Source organism: Sorex araneus, chromosome 7 (assembly GCF_027595985.1).
Source record: "Sorex araneus isolate mSorAra2 chromosome 7, mSorAra2.pri, whole genome shotgun sequence".
Lineage (NCBI taxonomy): Eukaryota > Metazoa > Chordata > Mammalia > Eulipotyphla > Soricidae > Sorex > Sorex araneus.
The window spans coordinates 46,421,016-46,443,712 of NC_073308.1; the positions used below are offsets into that span (position 1 = coordinate 46,421,016).

Sequence of the window (22,697 nt, forward strand, 5' to 3'; positions counted from 1 at the left end):
ACAAGGCACTGTCAGATGTGGTCCTTTTCCTTAGGAGTCTTTGGTCTATTGTGAGCAACAAACAAATGCAAATTATGATAGAGACACAAATATGAAGAATGTTAAGTGAGAGATATATGCATGTTTGGAGGTGAGCGAAGGTCACCTTGAGTAAATGATCTTTAATCTAAGGTCTGCAGATGAGATGTGAGGCTGATAGCCTTCATGGAGAAAATCCAAACCTATGACATTCTCAACTCATTGTTTTGAGAAGCATCTATCTCATTGACTTACACAAGAATATTATACACATATATGTAATTTATGTGGTTTGAAGATATCTAAAACTTAAGAGAAATAAATGAGGTAAACTAGTGATGAGTATGATTGGTGCATATTCTGGCTGAAATCATGCTTAGTATTAGTCTTCTTACATGTCTTTGTTCATGATGGCTTTTTAACCATCAGTTCTCACTACCAACTTTTGTAGCAAATTTTTACCATTTTTTTGAGGCCGGGTTTAACCCTGTTTGCTCCATAGAAACTTTTTTGATCATTTCATCTTCTATTGATCACTGTCTTTTCTGAGTTCCTAGAGCCACTCTATCTTCCTGTAGGATTTTATCTTCTATGAACTATTTCCTCCCATGATCATATGTTTTTCTCTACTCTACATCCAATGTCTGATGGATTAATTATAACATTTGTTGAGCAAGAAATTTCCACTATAACTAAACTGCTCTGTTGCTCTAAGAATTCCATAGTCAAAATCTCACATGGAAAATAAGACCCTTTGAATCCTTTTAAAAGAATTTGACCAGGGGCATGGAGATAAATACCAAAAAATTGCCTGACATCAAACGTATTCTCTCCTTCAAGTGAACACCTCAGAAAATATTCCATATAAGCAAAAACAGTGCTTAGGGACTAGCAATTATGAGATAATCTCTAAACTTAAGACTAAATCCTAAGCTACAATTTTTCCTCTTGAACAATAAAGTCAAAGTTGCAATCATTTTTACAGTACAAAAATTTTATTTTTTGTTAGGATAATTTAAAGTTTAAAACTGAAGTAGACATATTCATTTTACAAACAAGATATTCTTTCATAAGTAAGACCATTAAAAACAGTAAACAAAAAAGCCGTCTTTACAAAAAGCTCTGTGCATAGCAACTTTATACTGTTTATAACTGACAAAGCAAAACAATAAAATGGAACTATACAGTTTGAAAATGAGAACTCACTGTACAAAAGGTAGGGAAGATAATGGTTTTTAAACCATGCATATTGAAATGTGCAAAGAAAAACTGGGAAAAATTATGATGCTATAACAAAAAGTACGATAAATAATGAAGTAAATTGTCCCTTTAAATGAAAAATCTTACACAGCTCCTCTTACAAAGATAAGATATAGTTTGTAGTTACCTATAGAAATACTCATATTCAAGTGGCACAAAAATAACCTGGGACCAGAATGATTTAACAGCAATGACTAAAGAGGACAGAGTAGCTTTGTTTTTAATTTATTAGTACACTAAAAATAATCCTTACACACATTTGTACAATTAAATAGATTTGCTGCTGTCAAGGTTCTAGCTGAATGATCAGGAATGTCTGGTATTTAGTTACGCACATTTTTCGGTGTAAAGCTACCAACAAATTCTACAATCATTTTGAAGACAGTACTGCACTCATCTTCATGCAAGAGCAAAATTCACAGATTCTAAAAGCAATGCTACTTAAAAAAATCATTTCCTTATGTTGCATTGGCTCAAATCCAGGTCTAAGCATGCTTAATTTTGATCTGCCTTCACATTGGGATGGTACACCACCAACTCCTCCCTCCTCATTGGTTTTTTTTTTTTTCCGCTGGGAACTTTCTCAAATGGTGTGTTTCCCTGTATTTTGGTGTGTTAAGTCCAGGGTATGAGGGACTATGTGCAGAAATGATAAGCACGTCCGTTTTCTGAAACCTTGGATTTTCATGTGCATAGAAACAGTATTTAGGTCATATTGGATAATTCCAGAATAGATTAAAAGCAAATGAGATTGTTAAGGGTTCAATAGGCAGGGGGGAAATGTATCAATGGGAAAAAGGGAAATTTGTGAAGTCATCTAAGATTGGCTCAGATGCATTAAAGATATCTTTCCATGAGAGCTGTATCAATTTCTAATGTTAGAAGCCCAGCCCAGAATCCCAAACAGCAGTCTACGTAGAGACTGCACTGTGATGCCAACAAGTCAGCAGGGAAAACCCTAGCCTGAAAAAAAAATAGCATGCTTATTGGCAACCCTGATGGGTCTGGGTACATCTCCAGCATCACTTCACTTTTCACAACTCAGTCACTGTTAGCAACTGTTACAAGGACTCTTCTTTAAGGAACTAGTTTCAAGAGCTGGGAGAATCTGTTGCAAGACTGGGTAACTGCTTAGAACATTGATGTCTCTGATTACTGACCCTACCAAGAACCTGAAATCCCATTTCCTCACAGATCAGGAGAGGGACTTAGGGCTCTTTCCATCTCATTCTTACCGGGAAACCGTCAAGTGAATTTTCAAGAGAGTTTAATGTCATGACAGTGGAAATCTACAGAGAAAAGAAAAAATGCGGATATGCTAAGATTCAAGAAACAGAGTCATCTTCTTCAAACCATGTTTTCAAAATCCTCTGATAAAAAAAGGAAAACACTTAAAAGCAAATAGATCTGTCAAGCAAGTATGAAAGAGGCTGCTTGGCTGGCAAAGTTGTGTGGTTTGAACTCATATTTGAGATGAGCTACTTCTTTCCCCAGGATACTCAAAACCTGGGGTGCACTGAAATATGGTAATTCTCTGCATTGCTCAGGGGAAAACGTAGATAGCTAATAGAAGCTTTAAAAAATTCACAGAGTGAATAGTAAAAGGGACATAGATACTATTTAGAAAGCAGATGGAGCTGGGGATGAATGATGGGTGTTTATGTCTGTGCCTGGACATTTTTGTTTCGGCATCAAGTTGTTCTATAGGAATCTACACAGGTACATATTCTTGCCCATGGGTCAATAAAAGATGGAAAAAGAAGGGAATGCAGGACAGGGGGTAAGAGTCTAGTAAGTAACTGAGTAATAATCACACACTTTTTTTAACCTGTTACTACATGTTTGCATCATTTTCATTTTACATCAGGAAGAGAATTTTTTTCTCTTCCAAGAGGTCTTAATAACTACTTCTACTTACAATAAGTTACACGTTTATTTATTTAAATAATTGTAAAACATTTTAAAATTTTTCCCTTTTTTTGTTTTTGTTTTTTTAAGAGATTAAACTATAATCAAACACACATACAACATTTCATCATTCAATTCAGGTTTCATTTTAAGAAAGTCTTCCATGCTGGTACCCTGTTTTGTTCAATTTTTTTTTCTGCATAAACTAAATTGGTATCTGAAAGGCTTCATAGAAAATAGAAACTTTCAACATTTTTTCCTACAAAGAAAAACAAATAGTATCCAAAATATTAAGCATGAATTGTTTGCCAATTTTTTCTTAAATATTTTACAAACATAGGAAGGTGGTTCTCATAATGTTCATAACAAAGAATTGCATTTCTGCTTTTAGCACTGACTACGTCAATGATATCTTTTGTCCTTGTCCCCAAGACAGTCAGTTTGTGTAGCTATCATCAGAGCTACAGGACAAACATGAGACCAGGTAAGATGCAGGCTCCTTGCATACCCAAATCTGTCCATTATGTTCATTTTGGGGCTCAGCTCTCCCCACAGAGCTCAGAGTGCTTTCCTCATTATTGGTCCATCAGAATAAGTAGTTTTGTGCTATAAGAAAGCAGTTCTTCCTCTTCTTTACATTGGGGGCACCACAAGACCGGTCATGGCTGTAAGAAGAGAGAGAGGCACAGGAATGAGACTCAGAGACTCTTCATATTAGAGTCCACAAACCAGAGAGGGGGCCAGGGCATAGGGTCGATATAAAGTCTGGTAAAATCCAGAAAAACCCTTTTTCTGGACTTTTTCTCCAGGTTTATTCTTGCAGACTGCCTAGTAAAAGCACCCAAGAATCCAAACAACAAGTCTCTGAAACACAGGAAAAGCTTATTGAACTTTTGCTTAGAAGGCCACAATTATATTTTGCTTGGCTTTACATTAATGGGGCCTTTACAGGATATAACAGATAAAAACACAAAAGCTAAATTGCAATATCTATGATCACCTTTCATTATTAGATATTTTCCTGATTAGACATTTGCATTGCACCATGTAGATTACGCAGAGCCAAGTCACTTCGTTGTAACAGGAAAAAGGACAGAAATCATGTCTATTGAGCTTACTAGGCATTTTTTTTATAATGAACTTCTATTTTTCCATGCTGGGTGTCTATCTTGCTAAGATTTATTTATATATAGTTTTTTCTAACCTCCTTTGGTGTACATGGCTGATAAGTGATACTCAGTCTCGAATGAAAGTCAATCTACTGGAATAGAAGAGTTCATTGAGTTTCATTTAGTTTCTAATAGGGGAGTCGCCTCAATCTCTGCTCTTCACCCCCTACCCAAAGGCAGCACTCCATGTCTCTCCCATGTAATCAAGTGAATATGAAGGAGGCTGCTCAGCTATGATCATGTCCAAGGATTTCCCTCGGTAGGTGAAATAAAGCAGAACAACAGAATGTGTCCCTCTGCCCTTGGAGTTTAAGTGATGAACCCACAGAATCTTCACATGCTTGGAAATTGGCAAAATTGAAACTTTAAACACCAACTAGAATTTGATTCTCTAAGTTTCATTGTTTTGAACTCATCACAGAAGCATTTAGTGTGTGGTGCTTACTAAGCTTACAAATTTCAGGCTTACAATAAATGACCAAAATTCTTCCTGCTTTCTCCAATCTTTCTCTACCCCACCCCCCTTTTCTCTATCTCCCCGTTACTCAGCCCTCCTCCTCTCTTCTCTGCCTCTTCTCTCTGCACTAGCTATTCTCTGTCTGGCTAAATTGTCAGCCGTCTAGTTCCCTGCCCATACAGCTTTTATTGAATGTTTGTGAGATCTGGATTAAGGTCTTACACAGCTAGCAAAGCCTTAATTATTTTTGCCTGTATTACTATATATTGAATCGATGTAACTTTTCAATAAAGGCAGTTCAATTCTGGACACTCCCAGATGATTTGGAGATATAGCAGCCTTGGTAATTATCCCGGAGTGTAGGAGGTTTTTTAATTTTTTTTTATTTTATTTTGTTTCCTGGAGGGAGCTGGAAAACGAATCAGGCATAGAGTGGATAATATTATCCCAACAATCTATACTCATCAATTGTAAATGCCTGATGAATGAGGTGGAGGGTGGGCCAAGAAATGGTGCACTTGGAGCTCACTGTCAAGATTCTGATTTTCAACTTCAACTTGTCTATTCCACTTAAAGCTCATCAGCCTCTTCCTTTTACTGAGTCCTCTGAGAGATGCCTAAGGAGTTTATTAAAAGGGCAGAGCTGTTCAAAGAACAAGATCCACTGCATGCCAGAAGAACAACAGATCTCACCGATTTCCCTTGTTCCTAGTCTCACATCAGGCACGAAGTGGGCTGGATCTCTGCTACATGATGACCCTGCCTTTCTGTTCGTAGAAACCGTAGTGAACAGACAGAAAGCAGAATTTAAATGGAGAAAAAGTAAGCATTTTCATGGGGGCATGGGTGTGTGTCACTGAACTCTGCTCATCCCGATTTGTTGAAACCTTTGGCATTAGGGAAGCAAGAATCCCCTTTTGGTCCAGGTGGAGGGTAACAATGGGTAAGGGTGAAGAGAGGGTGTGCATGATTCCCACTGCTGCAGAACCGGGCTGTCAAAGCCAAACCTGGAGTCAAACGTTTGATTTCCAGCCACCAATCACTTGGTATGTGGCCTTAGGCAAGTCACTTAACTAAAACTTGGATGACTGCCTCCCTGCGATCACCTGTGAGGCTTCAGACAATTTGCAGAAAGTAAAAAGCACCTGGTTCAGCCTCTTGCATCAAGAGGTCTTCGGGCGGTTCCGGCTGCACATGCCCTCCGCAGGTAATTCAGACCATCACCCTGTCAGGTCCAGGAAAGAGCCAGGAGCCAGCTCCTCAGCACACATCCCCCACATTTTCACAATCTCATCTATCTCAAAACGGATGGTACTTATCTTCCTTGCAAGCCTTGGATTTCTTCGTTCCAAGACTTCAGTGTCTTCAGTGTCTGCTGGTTTCTCTTCCTCTCTATCAATGAGGCGTTTTGTCATGTTGGCCTTGAGTTTCTATTCACCGTGTTCTAAGTGAGGACCAGTGGGAGTCGGATAGGTAGCCTTTGCCAACCCCTGTCTTCCTCTTTGGGCTGCATAAAATATTCATGACTTTTCTAGATCTTCATCCAAATTGTTTCACGTGGATCCTTGTTCATAGCTCTCAGCTTTTCTATTTAACAGAATTCAAACTTAAAGCTCTAAGAAGTAATAATTTTGTAGAGAATCACACAGCCTAGAAAGAGCTGACCTAGAACTCCAACATATACTTGGTGTAGTCAGGTCTAGTGTCCTCACTTCCTGCAACACTGGACCAACTAGGCCAAATAGTTCAACACTCAGACTCAGCAACACGGTGATGCGTAGAATCAGAGGACTGGCTGCCACCCTAAGCAACACCTGGTGGTCTAAGGGCTGTATGAGGCCCAAATTATTTCTTTTTAGGTTCAAATCATCAGGTAAATTTGGGGTAGGGAATGATTGTAAATTCTAAAGAAGCTTATGGCCTAGTAGTGAATCTATTGAAATGAAACTAGAATCTATGCCTGTGGGTAACCAGCTAAATTGTCACATCTGCACCATCAAGATTGTACCGCTCACAGCCTAATATAGTGATTATGGTAACAGGAGCTGAAATGACTAAGGATCCTAGAGCAGTTCTTTTAAAGTCTGTTGTATCCTCATAGGAAAATCTCATGATACCAACTAGGCTAGATGGTTCAACACTCAGACCCAGCAACACGGTGATGCTTGGAACCAGAGGCCTGGCTGCCACCAAGGCAGGGTCTCAGGGTTCCAAGAGGCCTCAGTGATTTCTCTTGTTTTCTTATCTTTTTGGAAAATAGACCCTACTGGTGCTCTGGGCCAACTCCAACCATCAGGTGTCTTAAGTTTGCAGCAAGAGGAAAAGGAAGGTTGATAAGCCACAAGGACCAGTGAAAAACTTGTCCTGGTGTCTCTGAGGGCTGAGGGTCTGGAAGTTCTAAGACAACCAGTCCCCCTTCTCTGACTCAGACTCATAGACAACAGAATGTGCGGAATGTGAGAAATGGAAGGCAAGCTACACTTTCTTTTATTTGAAGTACAACTAAAGGGGTAGGACTGGAGTGATAGCACAGCGGGTAGGGCGTTTGCCTTACATGCAGCCGACCCATGTTCTATTCCTTCACCCCTCTCGGAGAGCCAGACAAGCTACCGAGAGTATCCCTCCGGCATGGCAGAGCCTGGCAAGCTACCCATCACCTACTCAATATGCTAAAAACAGTAACAACAAATCTCACAATGGAGACGTTACTGGTGCCCACTCAAGAAAATTGATGAACAACGGGACAACAGTGCTACAACAGTGATACAATGCTACAACTAAAGGGGCTAGAGTGATATATGGTAGGTAGAGACCTTGTCTTGCATACAGCCAACCTGAGTTTGATCCCCGGCACCTCATATAGTCTACTGAACACCACCAGGAATGATTCCTGAATGCAGAACCAAGAATAAGCTGGGTGTGACCTCCAAAAAAAAATAAAACATGAAAAAAAATAAAGTGCAACTAAGAGTATGTGTATATGTTTCCTAGAATACAGAAAGAGCTATATTCTTCCTGTCTTCTTGTCCTATCATATATTATCAAGGAAAATCTGGATATTGGGTTAACTTTGGTCTCACACTCTGCATTGGAAAATAAATCCTGAGTGATTCCCCCTGTCCCCACTTGGTTTAAAAGGCCTGACTAGAACCAAAGAACTTGGAATAGGAAGATAGCATCATAGAAGTGACAGTGGGTGGGGGAAAGTTACAATAAATATTCAGCAATTGTTTTCCCTTTCCAATCTGGATATGAAGCCATCATGGAAAACCTGTCTGAGTTCACCTCCTAACAATGGTGGAAACCTATGGTGCTTGATGAAAGTCAGGACAGGTGGAGATACTTAGCTATCCGCCGTGTCTATTTCTCTATGGTCAAACATCTGGACGAAAACCAAACAAAATACTCCTCAAATATATAGTTGCTTCTGACTGCCCACATGTTGGGTGGCATGTAATCCAGCTGCTTTGCTAAGTCAGAAGTAAAAGAATTTCCACGGACTCATCTCTTCGGAGCGCTGGCTTTCAGATATCCTCTCACAGTTTCTGTTAAGTCACTTAATGTCAAGGGGTCACCGTGGTCTCCAAGGTGATAATGGGAAGGAACCCAATGTAACTTCTGGAACTCCACTCAGCCACAAGTGAAGAAGGATTTTCACAGGCATCCCCAGAAGATCAGGAGCCCATGCAGTCTCCTGAAGCCGGGAGGCAGAGGTGCCAAGTGACAGTACAGTTCTTCAAGGCTCTGCTGCCTCTAAAAGCTGTGATAAACAAGGGCTTACCAAACTTCTGCCCTTTTCAGCTTCATCCAACACTGTTTGTTCTAAATGTTTTCCCGTCAAGACTTGGAGAAGCAGCCTAAAAATAATGTGGGTCGTCAGGATTTCTAGTGTTCAGCAGTTTCCAATTTGCTCTTTTGCCATCAGCTGCCTCCCATTCACAGTGAGATGATTAGATTCTCATGTACTCATCACATTTGTGTTACATCATGTCATATTATATTTAAGGATATTGCTCAAAAATGGATTTGACGGGTGATTTTTGTTCTTAGAAGTTGGGTTTTTTTTTTCTCTTCCCTATCCCACCTCTGATCAGGCACCTGCTATCAATTTGACTAGCATGGAACCAGAATTCTCAGAACTTGCTGTTTGCTCCTGATGGATCCTGTTCATTTGGGCCAAGGGCTGCACTGCAGATGATAAACCAATTAGGTAAGTAGTAACCATTCTACGGCATTGGATGTGATGGCCAGGCACCTTCAGGAAATACTGGCATGACCTTGAAGAGAACAAGAGTCCAGACCCACTCAGAGGATACGTGTGGCTCTACTGCCGTTAATTCTGTGACCTTGCAGAATTATTGGCCGACTTCTTTGCTTTCCCCTCATCATGCAGCCGGAGAGAGTGCTAGCCCAGGTGGATAAACCATTCCCGTGCCCCACGATGAGCACACCAAAACATCTCTTTGTAGGAAAAACAGAGATACGAGATGATGCTGTGCTGTTTGCTCTGATTTTGCTGGCCCTGCGGCACACATAGCATGCTTACTCCCAAAGGGGTAGCTTTGCTTACCTCTGAATCCATTTCCATTGCCACTGGAGCATGCAGGTGAAGGGGAGCCTTGGGGCCTGATGACAGGGGCAAAGGCACTCTTCTGTTTGACAGCAGGAAAAACCGAAGAGGAAAACGGGAGAATGGAGGACGTGCTGGAAGATCCAACAGTGGGGCTTGATGACATGACTGGAAAGCAAACGCACAACCCTCTTAGAAATGGGCACAGCTAGGAGTTACGTTTCTTCTCTTCAGTACACACATTCTGTACACTCACGGAGAAAGTAATTTGTTCCAGGCATTATTCCAGATTCCAGATTACAAAAAGTTGAATGTGAAAATGTCCCCACCCTGTCCAGTGGGAAGAATAGACACGTATACAACAAGCAGGGCAGTCATCCTACTGGAAGAGGGCAACAGATGAAGAAAACACGGAGAGGGCAGAGCGCTCTTCTGCCCCGGAAGCCAGGAAGGCATCAGTCACCAGGAAGAGATGTTTGAAGGGTCTTAATGCATGAGTCAAAATGTAACGCGAGGACTAAAACCAATGTCTGAAATGCAGCTATCAAATGTATTCAAGAATGAAAGCTTCTTTTATTTTCCCCACCCTAAAAGGAAGACCTAACTGGGATATATGTGCTTTAGGGTGGGGGTGGAGGGGTCAACTTTCAAGGTGCAAAGGCTTGACCTACAGCATGAACATCTTCTCTGTAAGTGTCATCTCTACGGCCATGTTCTCATAAAATGAGAAAGCTTATTAGCTTTTAGGAAATGATCTTCTCTCCCTCTGCTTTCAGAGCTCCTGGGAAGTAAAGCTGAAAGTCAGCCTCTTTTGACAAAACATGTAGGGAAATAACTCCAATATCAACGATACCAGCATTTTAAAATTACTTTTTAAAAAAGCCAAAAGCTAACTGTTGCACTTTTCAAGAAATATAATGTCAATGTACACAATGAAGTAGTTCATCTTCTAATGTGGATCTGACATTAAGATATATCACTAAAGTAGATGATTTTAGCTTCTATGTTCAGCTTACTCAATAAAAGAATTAACTAGAGTTAACAATGGTGAAATTCTTATGAATGTTATAATATTAAGTCAAGTTTTAGGGACTTGTTTTAGCAGGATCTCTAGGATTCTCAACCGAAGTCATATGACTTATTTTAAAAATTGCTGGAACTTAGGCAAAGCTCATAGTAAATGTAGGATTGCTCATTTTTGTACTTTCTCTCTTTTCTCTCCCTCTCCCTCTCTCTAGCCACTCAGCTTTCTCAAAAAGAAAAATTTGAGAGAACACAAATATGCCTTAGGATTAAAAGATCATGTACAAAGTGAATTGAAGATAAAATTTTCTGAGATCCTATAAAGGTCATTTCTGCCACTCCCATTCCTATAAACATATACTTTAAAGATATTCTATACTCATACCATTTCATATATTGCCATCAAATATCATACAACATGACAACCACCAATATGACATCTTTTATAGCCAAACTGCAAACTGAAGGCCTCAAAGTCTTTCTTTCTCTAAAAATATTCGGTAGCTTTTCCCTAAAACTCACTTATCCTAACATAGTCCTGATTTTAAAAAGCTGTATTGAAGAAATATTTGAACATGTCCTTCCTTGAGTAATACAAACACAAAAAGTAGAATGAAAAATTAGATAAATTCCTAAAAGAATATCATGTAATACCTGAAAATACAAATGAAGAAGTTGTGTTAATATAAGACAGGAAGATAGAGTATGGGGTTAAGCACTTGGAATAGATCATGTTCATAGTTTCAAGCAAAACCTTTTCTAGTCTTGATCTTAATATCACTGAAATGAGAGGTGGTGGTGGGGGAGGGGTCTCTCCATGAGGAAGTAGAGGTCAAAGAAACTCTGAGAGCCTGGGGGCCCTGATTCTGATCACAGTCCAATCTTTATCACCCTATGTGATCCATGCAAGCATCACAATCACCCCTTTCTGTGTTTGTAACTATAAACCTCCCTGAAAACACACAGTAGAGAAAGGTTTTATAATGTGACAGATACACACAACTTTTATTCTACTTCAAGTATTTATAAATTTTCTAATATCAGATCCCAAAGTAAAGTCCATTAGATCAAATGCGGCTGTAGTTCAGTGGAAGAGATGTCACCTCAAACTTTACAAAGTGACACACACAAAAAAAATTTTAGCACTACGTGGGCACAGAATGAAATCGTGACAATTTAAAACATTTTAAATTATAAGCTGCCAAATTATATTCAAGGTAATTTAAAATATAACATGACTATAGTAGAAATCCTGAAAGGAAATTTGTAAATGCAAATACAATTTCTATGCTATTGGTTTAAAAGAACAGAGACAATGCAACAGCCAAAAAGTCTTGCGAACGTTTTAGAATCTTTTCAAAGGAGGAATTTATATTGACAGGTATTATATTTTACAGTATGTCTACTTCAGTGTAATCAGAAAATAGTAGCATATAAATAGGCAGACAAGTCTTTGGAACAAAATAAAGTTCAGCAACAGAGCAAGGTCTTTTACTCAGGGTACAAATGAAAAGTAATACTTAATAAATGTGACATTTCAAATTAGTGGTCAATGATATGCCTGACATTTTGAGAATAAATTGAGAGTGCTTTCTCATGTAAAACACTAAAGTAAATCTAAGTGGACTTAACAGTTATTTTCAAAACATAACTTCAAAGGTGCTTGTAGATGTATTGGGAGGTTATGTAATTTACATAATTCTCTCAACCACAACCTTAACAGAACATCCCCGACAGATCTGCCACATAGCAAAATGCTGCTGTGACTCATACAAGGCAAATGACAAATCAGGAAAGTTATTTGCAATAACTCTGTTCTGTTCATGTTTGGTCTGTTCATGTTTCCAATAGCTAATAATTAGAAAAAGAAAAGCATTCCTCAAAAAGTGAGCAAAGGACATGAAAAGCAAAGTCAAAAAAGGAGAGATAAAGATAACCAAAAGACCTTTATAGACCTATAAAAGTTTGACTGGATTAGTAATAAAATGCTAATTAAAACAGTAATGAAATATTATTTTCCACTTACAAAATTGATAAAGATTAAGAAAAAATTAACAGGGCAGGCAAACAGATATTCTTCCTGTTCTAAGGGGAGTGTTAACCTCTCTGGAGGGACTTTGGCAATGCATACCAAAGTATTTAAAATGTGCATATCCTTTGACCTGGTAATTTCATTTCTAGATTAATCCCAAGGATATAATCATGAATGGGTAAAAAAAATCTTTCAAGGGCATTTTTAGAATCATGAAAAAATGAGAAATAATTTTAACCAACAATTGGGTTAACTATCAAGTCCATTCAAAGGAAAACTAGCAAATATTAAAAGTAATCTTATAGAAGACTATTTAATGACAGAATGATATGCCTTCTTTCTAGGTGAATAAAGCAAATACATCAAACCCACTTGCTACCTTTTTTTTTACAAAGTGAAAGTCTAGGATAAGGTGATATAAACTTCTAAAGTTGCTATCAGTTGATGATATCATAACTGCTCTTAATTTTATTCTTATTTCTTGTCCATATTTTCAAGTTTCTCTACAATGTGTGTTATTTTTGGTAATGAAACACTAGCAAAAGCTTCTAAAAATATAGATGTGAAATTTGTATTTCCTTGACAAAAATAAGTATCAGCAACAAGCACAATCACATTTCTGAATCATCTTAATATTCATCCTGGATTAAGTCTTTTATCACCTGTAAAAGAAAAATAACTAGTGTACATTGTTAATACAACTAAGGTTCCTTTTAGAGAAAGATCTGGTGGAGGGATGAGAGTAAGGTAAGTTTATTAGTTGCAGTTGACTTTTCAATGCAAAACCACTCCAGATACATGTTTTCTATTGTTAGGACATAGGTCTGCTTCATCGGACCTATGTCTGATGTGTGGATATCATATTTTTGTTTGTTTTAGTGGGGGGAATGGCACCAAACCTAACAGTGAGTAGGAAGTACTCCTGGGGCACTCACAGATGTGCTTGGGGACCATGCTGTACCAGGGGTGGAACCCAGGTGTCTGGCATGCAAAGCATGTGCACTATAAAAGCTATATAGTCTTTGAGCAATCTGCCCAGCCCATGGTGGATAATATGAAGCCGAGGATCATGTATGCAAGTGTGGGAATGTTGTGGCTTTTCTCTTTCATTGTGCTCATTCTGGCCCAATCCCTTTTGTGTATTGGAGTGGATACTGCACTTTGTCAGAACTTATCTATCCATGCCTGGATAGCTGTACTTTAAAAGTTAACAATGGGCTACGTCGGCATAGATATAGTGTGTCATTTTCTTTTTCTTTTTAATATACATGCTTTTCAAACTGTCCCCAATGAGAATTTTACCACCATAAATAGAACTCTTATTTTCTTTTCTAAAGACCATAGGAATATATAAAACTGCGGAAGAGGTTGTTGTTCAGATGGGCTGAGGTGGGGTGGTGATGCTTTCTCTTTAAAGTAATTTTCATAGCTTCTTAGTTCTCTATAATAATCCTTTAGTACTACAATAGAAAAGTGTCTTGAGGTTTATTTTTGAAATGATGATGTTGGGCCTCAAGCATAGTCTAAGACTGTGTGCGTGAAGCAGGAATCCCGGAGGACCCATTGGATTCCTGCCTGTATGGATTCGGTCCCAAACTTTAGATTTGCTTGGTGGCTATTCTGCTTTGGAAGAAGTGATCCCAGGGGTGTTGCAGGCTGGTTGGATAGCCCATCTTTGGGGATACCATTTTAGGAGAGTTAATCACACATGCTCCCAACTGAGGATTCCTCTGGACATCTCTCTCTCTCTATGGATAGAGGCCAAAGTACAGGCAAGCACGTCTGGCCCCCAAATCTCTGTGAACATAGGATTTAAGGAAAAACCACTTTTCTTCTTATAAGGATTGATTGGCTTGCACAGTCCCAGCTGGAGCTCACCGGGCACATATCCTCCTCTGCATCGAGCCATTGCATTTGTTGGCGCTAAGGGGTCTGTCAGCATTTCATTATAACCCCCTATTGTCAGGGGTTTAGAATTCAGCCATAAAAACTTGCACTGAGCTGGAACTTGGCACACACTGCTACCGCCAGGAAGTGAAGTTTGTATGTGAAATTGAAAAAACATCTGTTTGGCCATTTTTGAAGTGGTGTGAGAGCGAAAGCAGTAAAGAGGCAGGGTTTTTTGACACTCTGTGTTGGCTGCACTGCAAGTCAACTTGACCTAGAGGCTTGGCTTTATTTCTTCTTAACATCTCTGGCAAGACACATCTCCATGGCACAGCCTGGTATCAAGACTTGTTTTAAAAATAAAATGAAAAATAAAAGCATAGGCTAGAGGTTCTAGATACAGGCAACTGAATTTATGAAATGGCTTCCCCCTGTTTTTGTTTGTTTGTTTGTTTGCTGTCTGGGATTTTCTTTGTTTTTCATTTCACAGACAAAGTCTCAAACTGGTTAGAAATTTAGGCCATGTGAGTAAACTGGTGATGGATGTGGTGTTGGAATTGTGTGCATGAGAAACCATCATTAACAGTATTGTAAATTATGTAACTTCAATCAATAAAAACAACTTAAAAGTTAAAACTACTGATCAGACGCTACTAGAATGAACCTCATGGAATTGTTTGTTCCTTCATAATTGAGAAGTATTGCTGTAATGAATACACTCTTTGGAACCCTCATTCCTCAACTACAACTTCTGCAAATCCGTATCATCTGCAACTCAAAGCAAACCCCTGCTTGTGTTGGGTTTGTGTGATTCTTTGCATACCTCTACTATGCCTCCCACTCCTGGTTTCTTTTCCTAGTCTGTGTATGCCCTTTTGGTTTAATGATGATCAGAGGATTTGGAGGTTATTACTTTCTCTGACTGGAGTGATAGCACAGTGGGTAGGGCGTTTGCCTTGCATATGGCCGACCCAGGTTCGATTCCTCCATCCCTCTCGGAGAGCCCAGCAAGTGGCTGAGAGTATCCTGCCTGCACAGCAGAGCATGGCAAGCTACCCATGGCGAATTTGATATGCCAAAAACAGTAACAACTCTCACAATGGAGACGTTACTGGTGCCTGCTCAAGCAAATTGATGAACAATGGGACGACCGTGCTACAATGCTACTTTCTTGGTGGCACTGAAAGTGAGTGATCAAAAAAAGGACAGTGCGTGATTCACTAACTGTAGCACTGTCACTGTCATCTCATTGTTCATCAATTTGCTCGAGCGGGCACCAGTAAGGTCTCCATGGTGAGACTTGTTACTGTTTTTGGCATATCAAAGACACGATGGGGAGCTTGCCAGGCTCTGCCGTGTGGGCGGGATACTCTCAGTAGCTTGCTGGTCTCTCCGAGAGGGGCTGAGGAATTGAACCCAGGCCAACCTCGTGCTAGACAAACACTCTACCCACTGTGCTGTCGCTCCAGGCCTGAGTTTAATTAAGAGGACAAAATATACAGAAGGTCTGGGTTCAATCCCTCACACTGCACGATCTCCTGTGTACCAAGCCAGGGGTAGCTCCTGAACACTGCAGGATATGGCCCCCCTCCAGGAAAGAAGAGGATAAATTTTTTTTTCTTTTTCTGCCCCCTAAATTTTTTTTAAAGGTGCTTTTATCAGAAAGGAGCACCCAAGTGTGGGCAGCTGCAGCAGGGAACAGAAAGGAGACTCCAAGAAAGGTTCTGAAATTGCACAACAAAAAGAACCACCTGGAGGGTGTGAGTCCCCGCCACCACCCTTTCCGGAGAAGCAAGTAAGAAGGAAACAGGCAGTCATCAGTATTGAGTCACTAATGAAATATTTAAAAAAAAAAAAAAAGATATTTGAGGAGCTTGTCACATACTGGCATGAGAAGGATTCCTCCTACTGAATGAATTGTTTAATACAAAAAAAAAAAAGTAATTAACACCCAACATTCCTAATCTCTTTCTCTTTCTTCCTGCATCTTTCTTCCTGCATCTTTATCTTTCTTCCTGCATGTCTTCTGCTCCTTCTCCCCTCCTTTCTTTACCTCTCCTGCCCTCCCACTCTCCCTACTTTATCACCACACAATACGCTGTATTAATGTATCGACAATTTGGGATTGACAAAAATACCAATTTCATGTGTTTTGACCTAATCAAGTAACTATTTATCTGTGTGCAAATAGAATTATGTGAAATTGGCGTTTGGAGAAACTAAAGGAGTTAATTTTGTATGGTTCTGCTTAATATTATTGGTGTAAACAAATTAACATTTTTTTATATTACTGAATATTTCCTCAGTCCCTCTCGGAGAGCCCTGCAAGCTACTGAGAGTATCCTGCCCGCACAGCAGAGCCTAGCAAGCTCCCCATGGTGTATTCAATATGCCAAAAACAGGAACAAGTTTCACAACGGAGACGTTACTGGTGCCCGCTCTAGCAAATCGGTGAACAATGGGACGACAGTGCTACAGACAGTGCTACAGTGCAATACTACTGAATATTAAAATGCATAGTTTTCTCATGTTTTCTAGTTTTCTATTTCTATAGAATGATTTATAAATCCATGAGCAATTCATTTTATAGTCCTTCATATTTTAGAAGGAAAATAATAATCACTTTTATTAAATCCATGCTGTGAGGCACTGATAGGAATTGTTTTAGTTATAAGCTCTAATATGGAATCCAAGGGGCAGAGAAATGGCTCAACAAGCAACTGGGCCCATGCTTTACATGTTGGAGGACTGAGTTCAATCTCCAGCACTACATAGTCCAGCACTGCCAGGAGAAACTCCAGAGTACAGAATCAGAGTTGCCCTGCACAGAGCATGTGTGACTTTAAACCTCCCTTCCTTCCAAATCTAAAAAAGAGTGAAATCATGAATGACTTTATTGTAATCACCATGTTTGTAGAATACTATTTACATTAGGGCTCTCTTGTCCTTGTATCATTTATAGGGCTGTGAAAGACACGGTCCCTATAACATAAAGGTACCATCTCCACAAGGAAGCATGGGAAACACCACCCCAAGATCTTACCAACAAAAGAACCAGGCTTCTCCTGAGCTAATAAAAATTTAACTTTAATGTGTGGACAGAAAATCTTATAATAATGCATCTCTCTGCTTTACCATCTAGTAAGTTCAGAACCAAATTAATGAAATCCTTAATGATACTGAACTCCCTCCCTGCTGGCCTTAGGTTAACCTAATTTTCCTAAACATAGATTTTTCTTTTATCTCTGTTTTTTGTGGCTTCTATTTTAAATTTTTTACTACCTATCCACCAAGTAATATTCTCTAAAACATTTTTAGAACAAGATAAGATAGATAAGAAATCAAGCAACACTTGCCTAACAAGGATATGCAGATGGTCAGTAGGCATATAAAAATGTGTATTAGAGACAGGCAAATCAAAATGATAATGATCTATCTCATCACACCAGTAAGAAACCAGTGAGAATGGCACAAATCAAGAAACCTATAAACAACCAGCATTGGTGAGGATGTGGTGAAAAGGGAACCCTCATTTATTCTTGGTGGGTATGTCATCTGGTTCAGCTTCTATGGAAAACAGTATGAATATGTCTAAAAAATATAATAATTATTATTTCATGTGACACATGACTATGCTATGTGGAATATATCCCTCAAACACAAAAATAATAATTAAAAACTATATCCACACACCTATGTTCATCACAGTGCTTAGTATAAGACCAACTAAAGAAATTACCCAAATGTTCAGTGAAAGATGAGTGGAAAAGAAGTTGTGGTATATATACACAAAGGAATACTATGCAACTATGGAACTAAAGAGTATCATTTTAAGTAAAAATGTGTCAGAGGAAAAAGAATAAAAACAAAAGATAGAATTATACCATATCAAAAATGATAAATTTTAGGTCCTGAATTACAAGACTAAAATTACCAAGTATTATTGGGGGCTGGGGACAGGATGCAGGAAGGAAGAGGAGAACGAGAGGTGACATAAAGTCAGTGGTGGACACTTTGGGGGTGATGATGTACATTAACTATGTATATCAAAACCATACATGTTAACACTATTGTAATAATGGTACCTAACCTATAATAAAAACAAAAACCAAATAACTAGACACTAATGCTAAAAATATCAAGCAAATAAGTAAGTTTGTTTTTTCAGATCACTCTGATCTAACTGATTTGGACAATCAACAAATTACAATACAAAACTCATGTTTCCACAGCTACCAGATTTTAGTTGTATTGGCAATAGCTAGTACCAGATAAACAGTTAAATAGTAGGACCAGTTAAATAGTAGTATTTAACTACTTGGTGACTGAATCCTTATCACATGGTGTAGAACACTAACTGTATGCATCAGGCTTGTTTTTCAAGCACATGTTTTTCCTTGAACACTTTCTTGCTTGCTTGTCTCAATGTTTCTTCGCTTACTGATTTCCACTCTAGAGACCTGTGTTCTCTCTTGGACACAACACTTCTCCCTTTCTCTCTCCTCACATCTTTCTAAATAGGTTTCAACAAAAGCTTTCTTGCTTTACCAAAACATAAAGCATATGAATCAAAGAAATAATCCACAAGTCAACAACAGGTGAGTGTCCCCAAAGAATGAAAGGCTAAATCTTTAGATGTCTCTTCTTGAGCTGCGGTGGAAATACCCGCATGCTGTTCCTGACTTTCACTATTCCAGGCACCAAGGGAACAACTCTTGGAGAAAAAGGACCTGATTATAGCACTGCAACAAGACTCAGCATATCAAGTGACTCCACTCAGGCACTTCAGTCATTCCATGCTGAGTTTCTCCCTGGCTTTGAGTGTTTCCTATCCAATTTTTAAAAAATTCATATTCTCTCAGGCTCCTCAGACTACTGGGAGAGTTTCTGTCTTAGCCCCTACAACCATGTAAATGAGTTTTCATAACTATTGGGGACACCTGGCTTGTTGCTGCCTCATAGATTAATAATAAGAATCTCAAGAATATGTCCATATAACACATTCTTGCAAGTAGTCCAGTGCCATCTCACTAGAGAATATAGGGAGAGGAAAACCAAGTAACACACTAAGAGCAGGATTTGGGGTCATACCCTAAAGAACTTGAAATCCAAAATGTTATGTCCAAAGTCTTGCCCTGTTCTATTCTAGCTATGTGATCTTAGGTAAGTGTGTTAACTGTGTGTCCTTAATATTCTTTATCTGTAACCTGAAACAGTAATCCTGACTTGAAAAGGTTCTTATGAAGATTAAATCAATCACTTCTTCAAGGGTGTACACAATGTTAATTGAAACAGAAAAACAAAATCCTAATTTCTTATACATATGCAAATCACAGTTTACTGTCTCCTTTAAAGGAAAATTGTTCCACTCATTTTCTTTCTCCCGAAAGGCTTTTAGTAATAATTCCACATGCCCAAGTTTAGCTATGACTAAAGAACAAGAGACAGGAAATTTCAGCAAGAAACTGGGCTACTTCTCCATGAGCTGGTCAGATAAAAGAATGAAATTCTAAACAGAGAGACGAGGAGAGCTGAAGAGATGGAGAGAGCACTTACTTCCGTAAGGGGAGCCGGTGGGGGAGCCATTTAGAAATCCTGGCGACCCTGGCACGCCCAGATTGGCCATGGGGACATTGCTGTAGCCATTCATACTATTACTGGAGGTGCTGTAATTAGACTGCTGGGGGGTAGAGCTGGAAGAGTAGCCCCGGGGAGAGATGCTGCTTGTGTTGCGGATATATCCTGGATGACAAAGAAAAAGCCCAAGTGAAGAAACCAGTACCTACATGGACCGTGCACTTGGTTTCACAGGTCTACCTGACCCAAAGATTGCTGAATATCACCCAGCTGAGCTAAAGTAGTTTGGAATTCAAGTGGTTCCTTTTAGCTTTCATAAACGTCCTTTCTCTTTTCCTGTCAATCTCACATTGCTAGCAGGCCCCCTTTGCTCTACTTTCAAAGGCAGGCAACATCCCTGACTGGCACCAAGGAGTACATGGCTAATGGCAGCATCTAGTGATATTTCCCCCAAGTCACACTTTACATAACACCCGAGCCCCTTCATGGACATTGCTGGGAAAATCATTCTGTGGTCAAATATCTGACAAATCTGACAAATCAAGCTTGTCAGATGTTTCATAATGATAACATTCACCAAAGTTTGTATACAAACGGCCTAGAGAATACATAATCCAGTTTAATTTTGTAATTTAGTGTTTTCCAAATTCAACTTACAGTAGTGTCTTTTCTGATTGGTGGGGAAAAAAGGCAGCCTAGACATTCCTCAAGGGCCACTAGTATTCGGCAAATCACAGCCTTGAAACTGGTAGGACAAGGCTGTTACTGTCTTTGGTACGAATGGGAAACATTTTTCATACAAAAAGTATTAGAAATTCATCTAAGTGAGCTGCTTTTTATTGAGAGCTTGGAAGTTTTGGCAACTGAGTGTCGGGAAGCTGAGTGGACTGGAGGAGGGGATGCCGAGTCCTCCCCGGCCTTCTGGAACCCCAGTGGAGAAATATCACCTAATATATCATGAAATAGCCCACTCTGAATAACTGTCTCTCAAGCAACTTAGGAAACGATCCAAATTTGAAAAACCAAAAGATAATATATATATATATCCTAACTACCCTTTTGTGGGATTTCAGCCTGAGCATGAGAAGGAGAAATTCTTTTACATTAGAGGCATGAAATTGGAAATAAAAATAGCCAAAGGTTAGGGACATCATTCGGAGCATCTACATACTTTTAAAAGATTCTATGCTTAGTTTCGCATATTAATAAAAATCAGCCTCAGTGGCAGGAATTATTACATGATATCCTTCACATGTAAGAGCACAGTTAACTTTTGTACTGTTTATATTTGAGAAAATAAACAGAAATTACCCCAAAATTCATGTCATTCTCCAATTATTATCAAAATTTAGAATTATGTATAAGAGATTATAACGGCAATAACTCAGATTCCTTCCATTATCCAATTTACTATGACAATAGAAGTATAAACTGTATTTAAATGGTGCCTATAAATGTAATTTCAGTAAGCATAAATCTTTCTAAACTTGTAGCTATTCATCTCACCCTTAAAAGTCTTCAGGTAAGAGGATTCTACATGGCACATAGAAAGTTTCAATGGGTATCAGGAATGCACTATTATTTATTATCTGTGATAATATACTACCTACAAGGTTGAGATCATTCAATACATGATTGCATCACTTATCAAGAGGCACACTTTTTAATATATATGAATCAAGCTTTAACTCCTTTCACTCCAGCAGGAGCAACCTTTGAAACGGGTATTTTTTTTCAGTTTTGACGCTAAGGAAGGTGATACCTTGATTATTTCCCTGCGTTGACTCGGAGATGCTGACTCCGAGCTGGCTGCCGTAAGAATTGATTCCCATCATGCCACTGTGAGCTGGAGAGCTGGAGAGCGCCGGGATCTGACTAGGATTCCTGGGGACACTGTAGAGGGCTTCAGCAATGTCTGCAGCTCGCTTCAAAATGATGTCCTACAAAACGGCAGGGTGAGGGGAATAGAAACACAGTCGAAGGGTTAAGGGGTTCCCCTTGAATATGGCTGAACCCACTTTGACCCCCAGAGATATTGAGCACCACCAAGTCTATCCCCCCTCTCCCCCAAAAATGGCAGGTTGAGGTAAAAAGTTTATGACTATAAATAGTCTGGATAAACCCTAAAGTCAATACAGTGTAACAAGATGTGGGTTCAAAACCTGATTGTTGTGTGGTGTTCCATAGAGGGCCTCCACTAGATCTGCAGCTCTTTTCAACAGCATTTCCTAGAAAAGGGGAAAGAAGGGGTTGGGTAGAAGAAAAGGTAAAATCCCAAATGTCAAACATGAAGAAAAATTATATTTAAAAATCAAATGTCCAGACATCTTCCCAAAATGAAAATAACTAGCTAAGCGATTATACATTTAGTTTCATAGGTAGAATATAGCCGCACATGTGCATTCACCTATAATTATCTACAGGAAATTCATCTCCATAAATGACTCCATAAAGTTTGTGCTATCAAGACAAAAAATAGCCAAAGAAAGGATGGAGTTGATTAAAAATATTAATGGAATGTTGGGTTATTAAAAACTACTTTCAAGCCATTCTTTAAAAAAAAAAGTTGGTAGTCTAATTAACCAAATATTCTTTAGATGATTGATGTTCTGGGTGGCGCTGCTTGCCAAGGAGTTGTCCAGAGTACTGAAATTATCTTGGCAATGCCTTCTGTAAAATTTTATCCTAAGAAAGATGAATTCTTTCAATAATATCCCCCCACCATTCACTTTAACCAGAGAGAATTAGCAATCAGTAATCCCTTCTCTCTCATTTTGTGTTTTCTACCTCCTGTTT

The 22,697-nt window shown here is 39.0% G+C and overlaps 1 protein-coding gene across 1 annotated transcript in view; it reads right to left on the reverse strand.

The window, feature by feature from the left end:
• Positions 1 to 1,001: 1,001 nt before the first annotated feature.
• Positions 1,002 to 22,697, reverse strand: part of EBF2 (EBF transcription factor 2) — a 209,546-nt gene continuing 187,850 nt past the window's right edge. The window contains exons 12-16 of the mRNA XM_004619144.2: positions 22,064 to 22,129; positions 21,664 to 21,841; positions 19,881 to 20,066; positions 9,383 to 9,550; positions 1,002 to 3,851 (exon numbers count right to left, since the gene is read on the reverse strand). Coding sequence (XP_004619201.1) covers positions 3,820 to 3,851; positions 9,383 to 9,550; positions 19,881 to 20,066; positions 21,664 to 21,841; positions 22,064 to 22,129 — 630 coding nt within the window. The 3' untranslated portion in view covers positions 1,002 to 3,819. The remainder of the gene's footprint in view (positions 3,852 to 9,382; positions 9,551 to 19,880; positions 20,067 to 21,663; positions 21,842 to 22,063; positions 22,130 to 22,697) is intronic.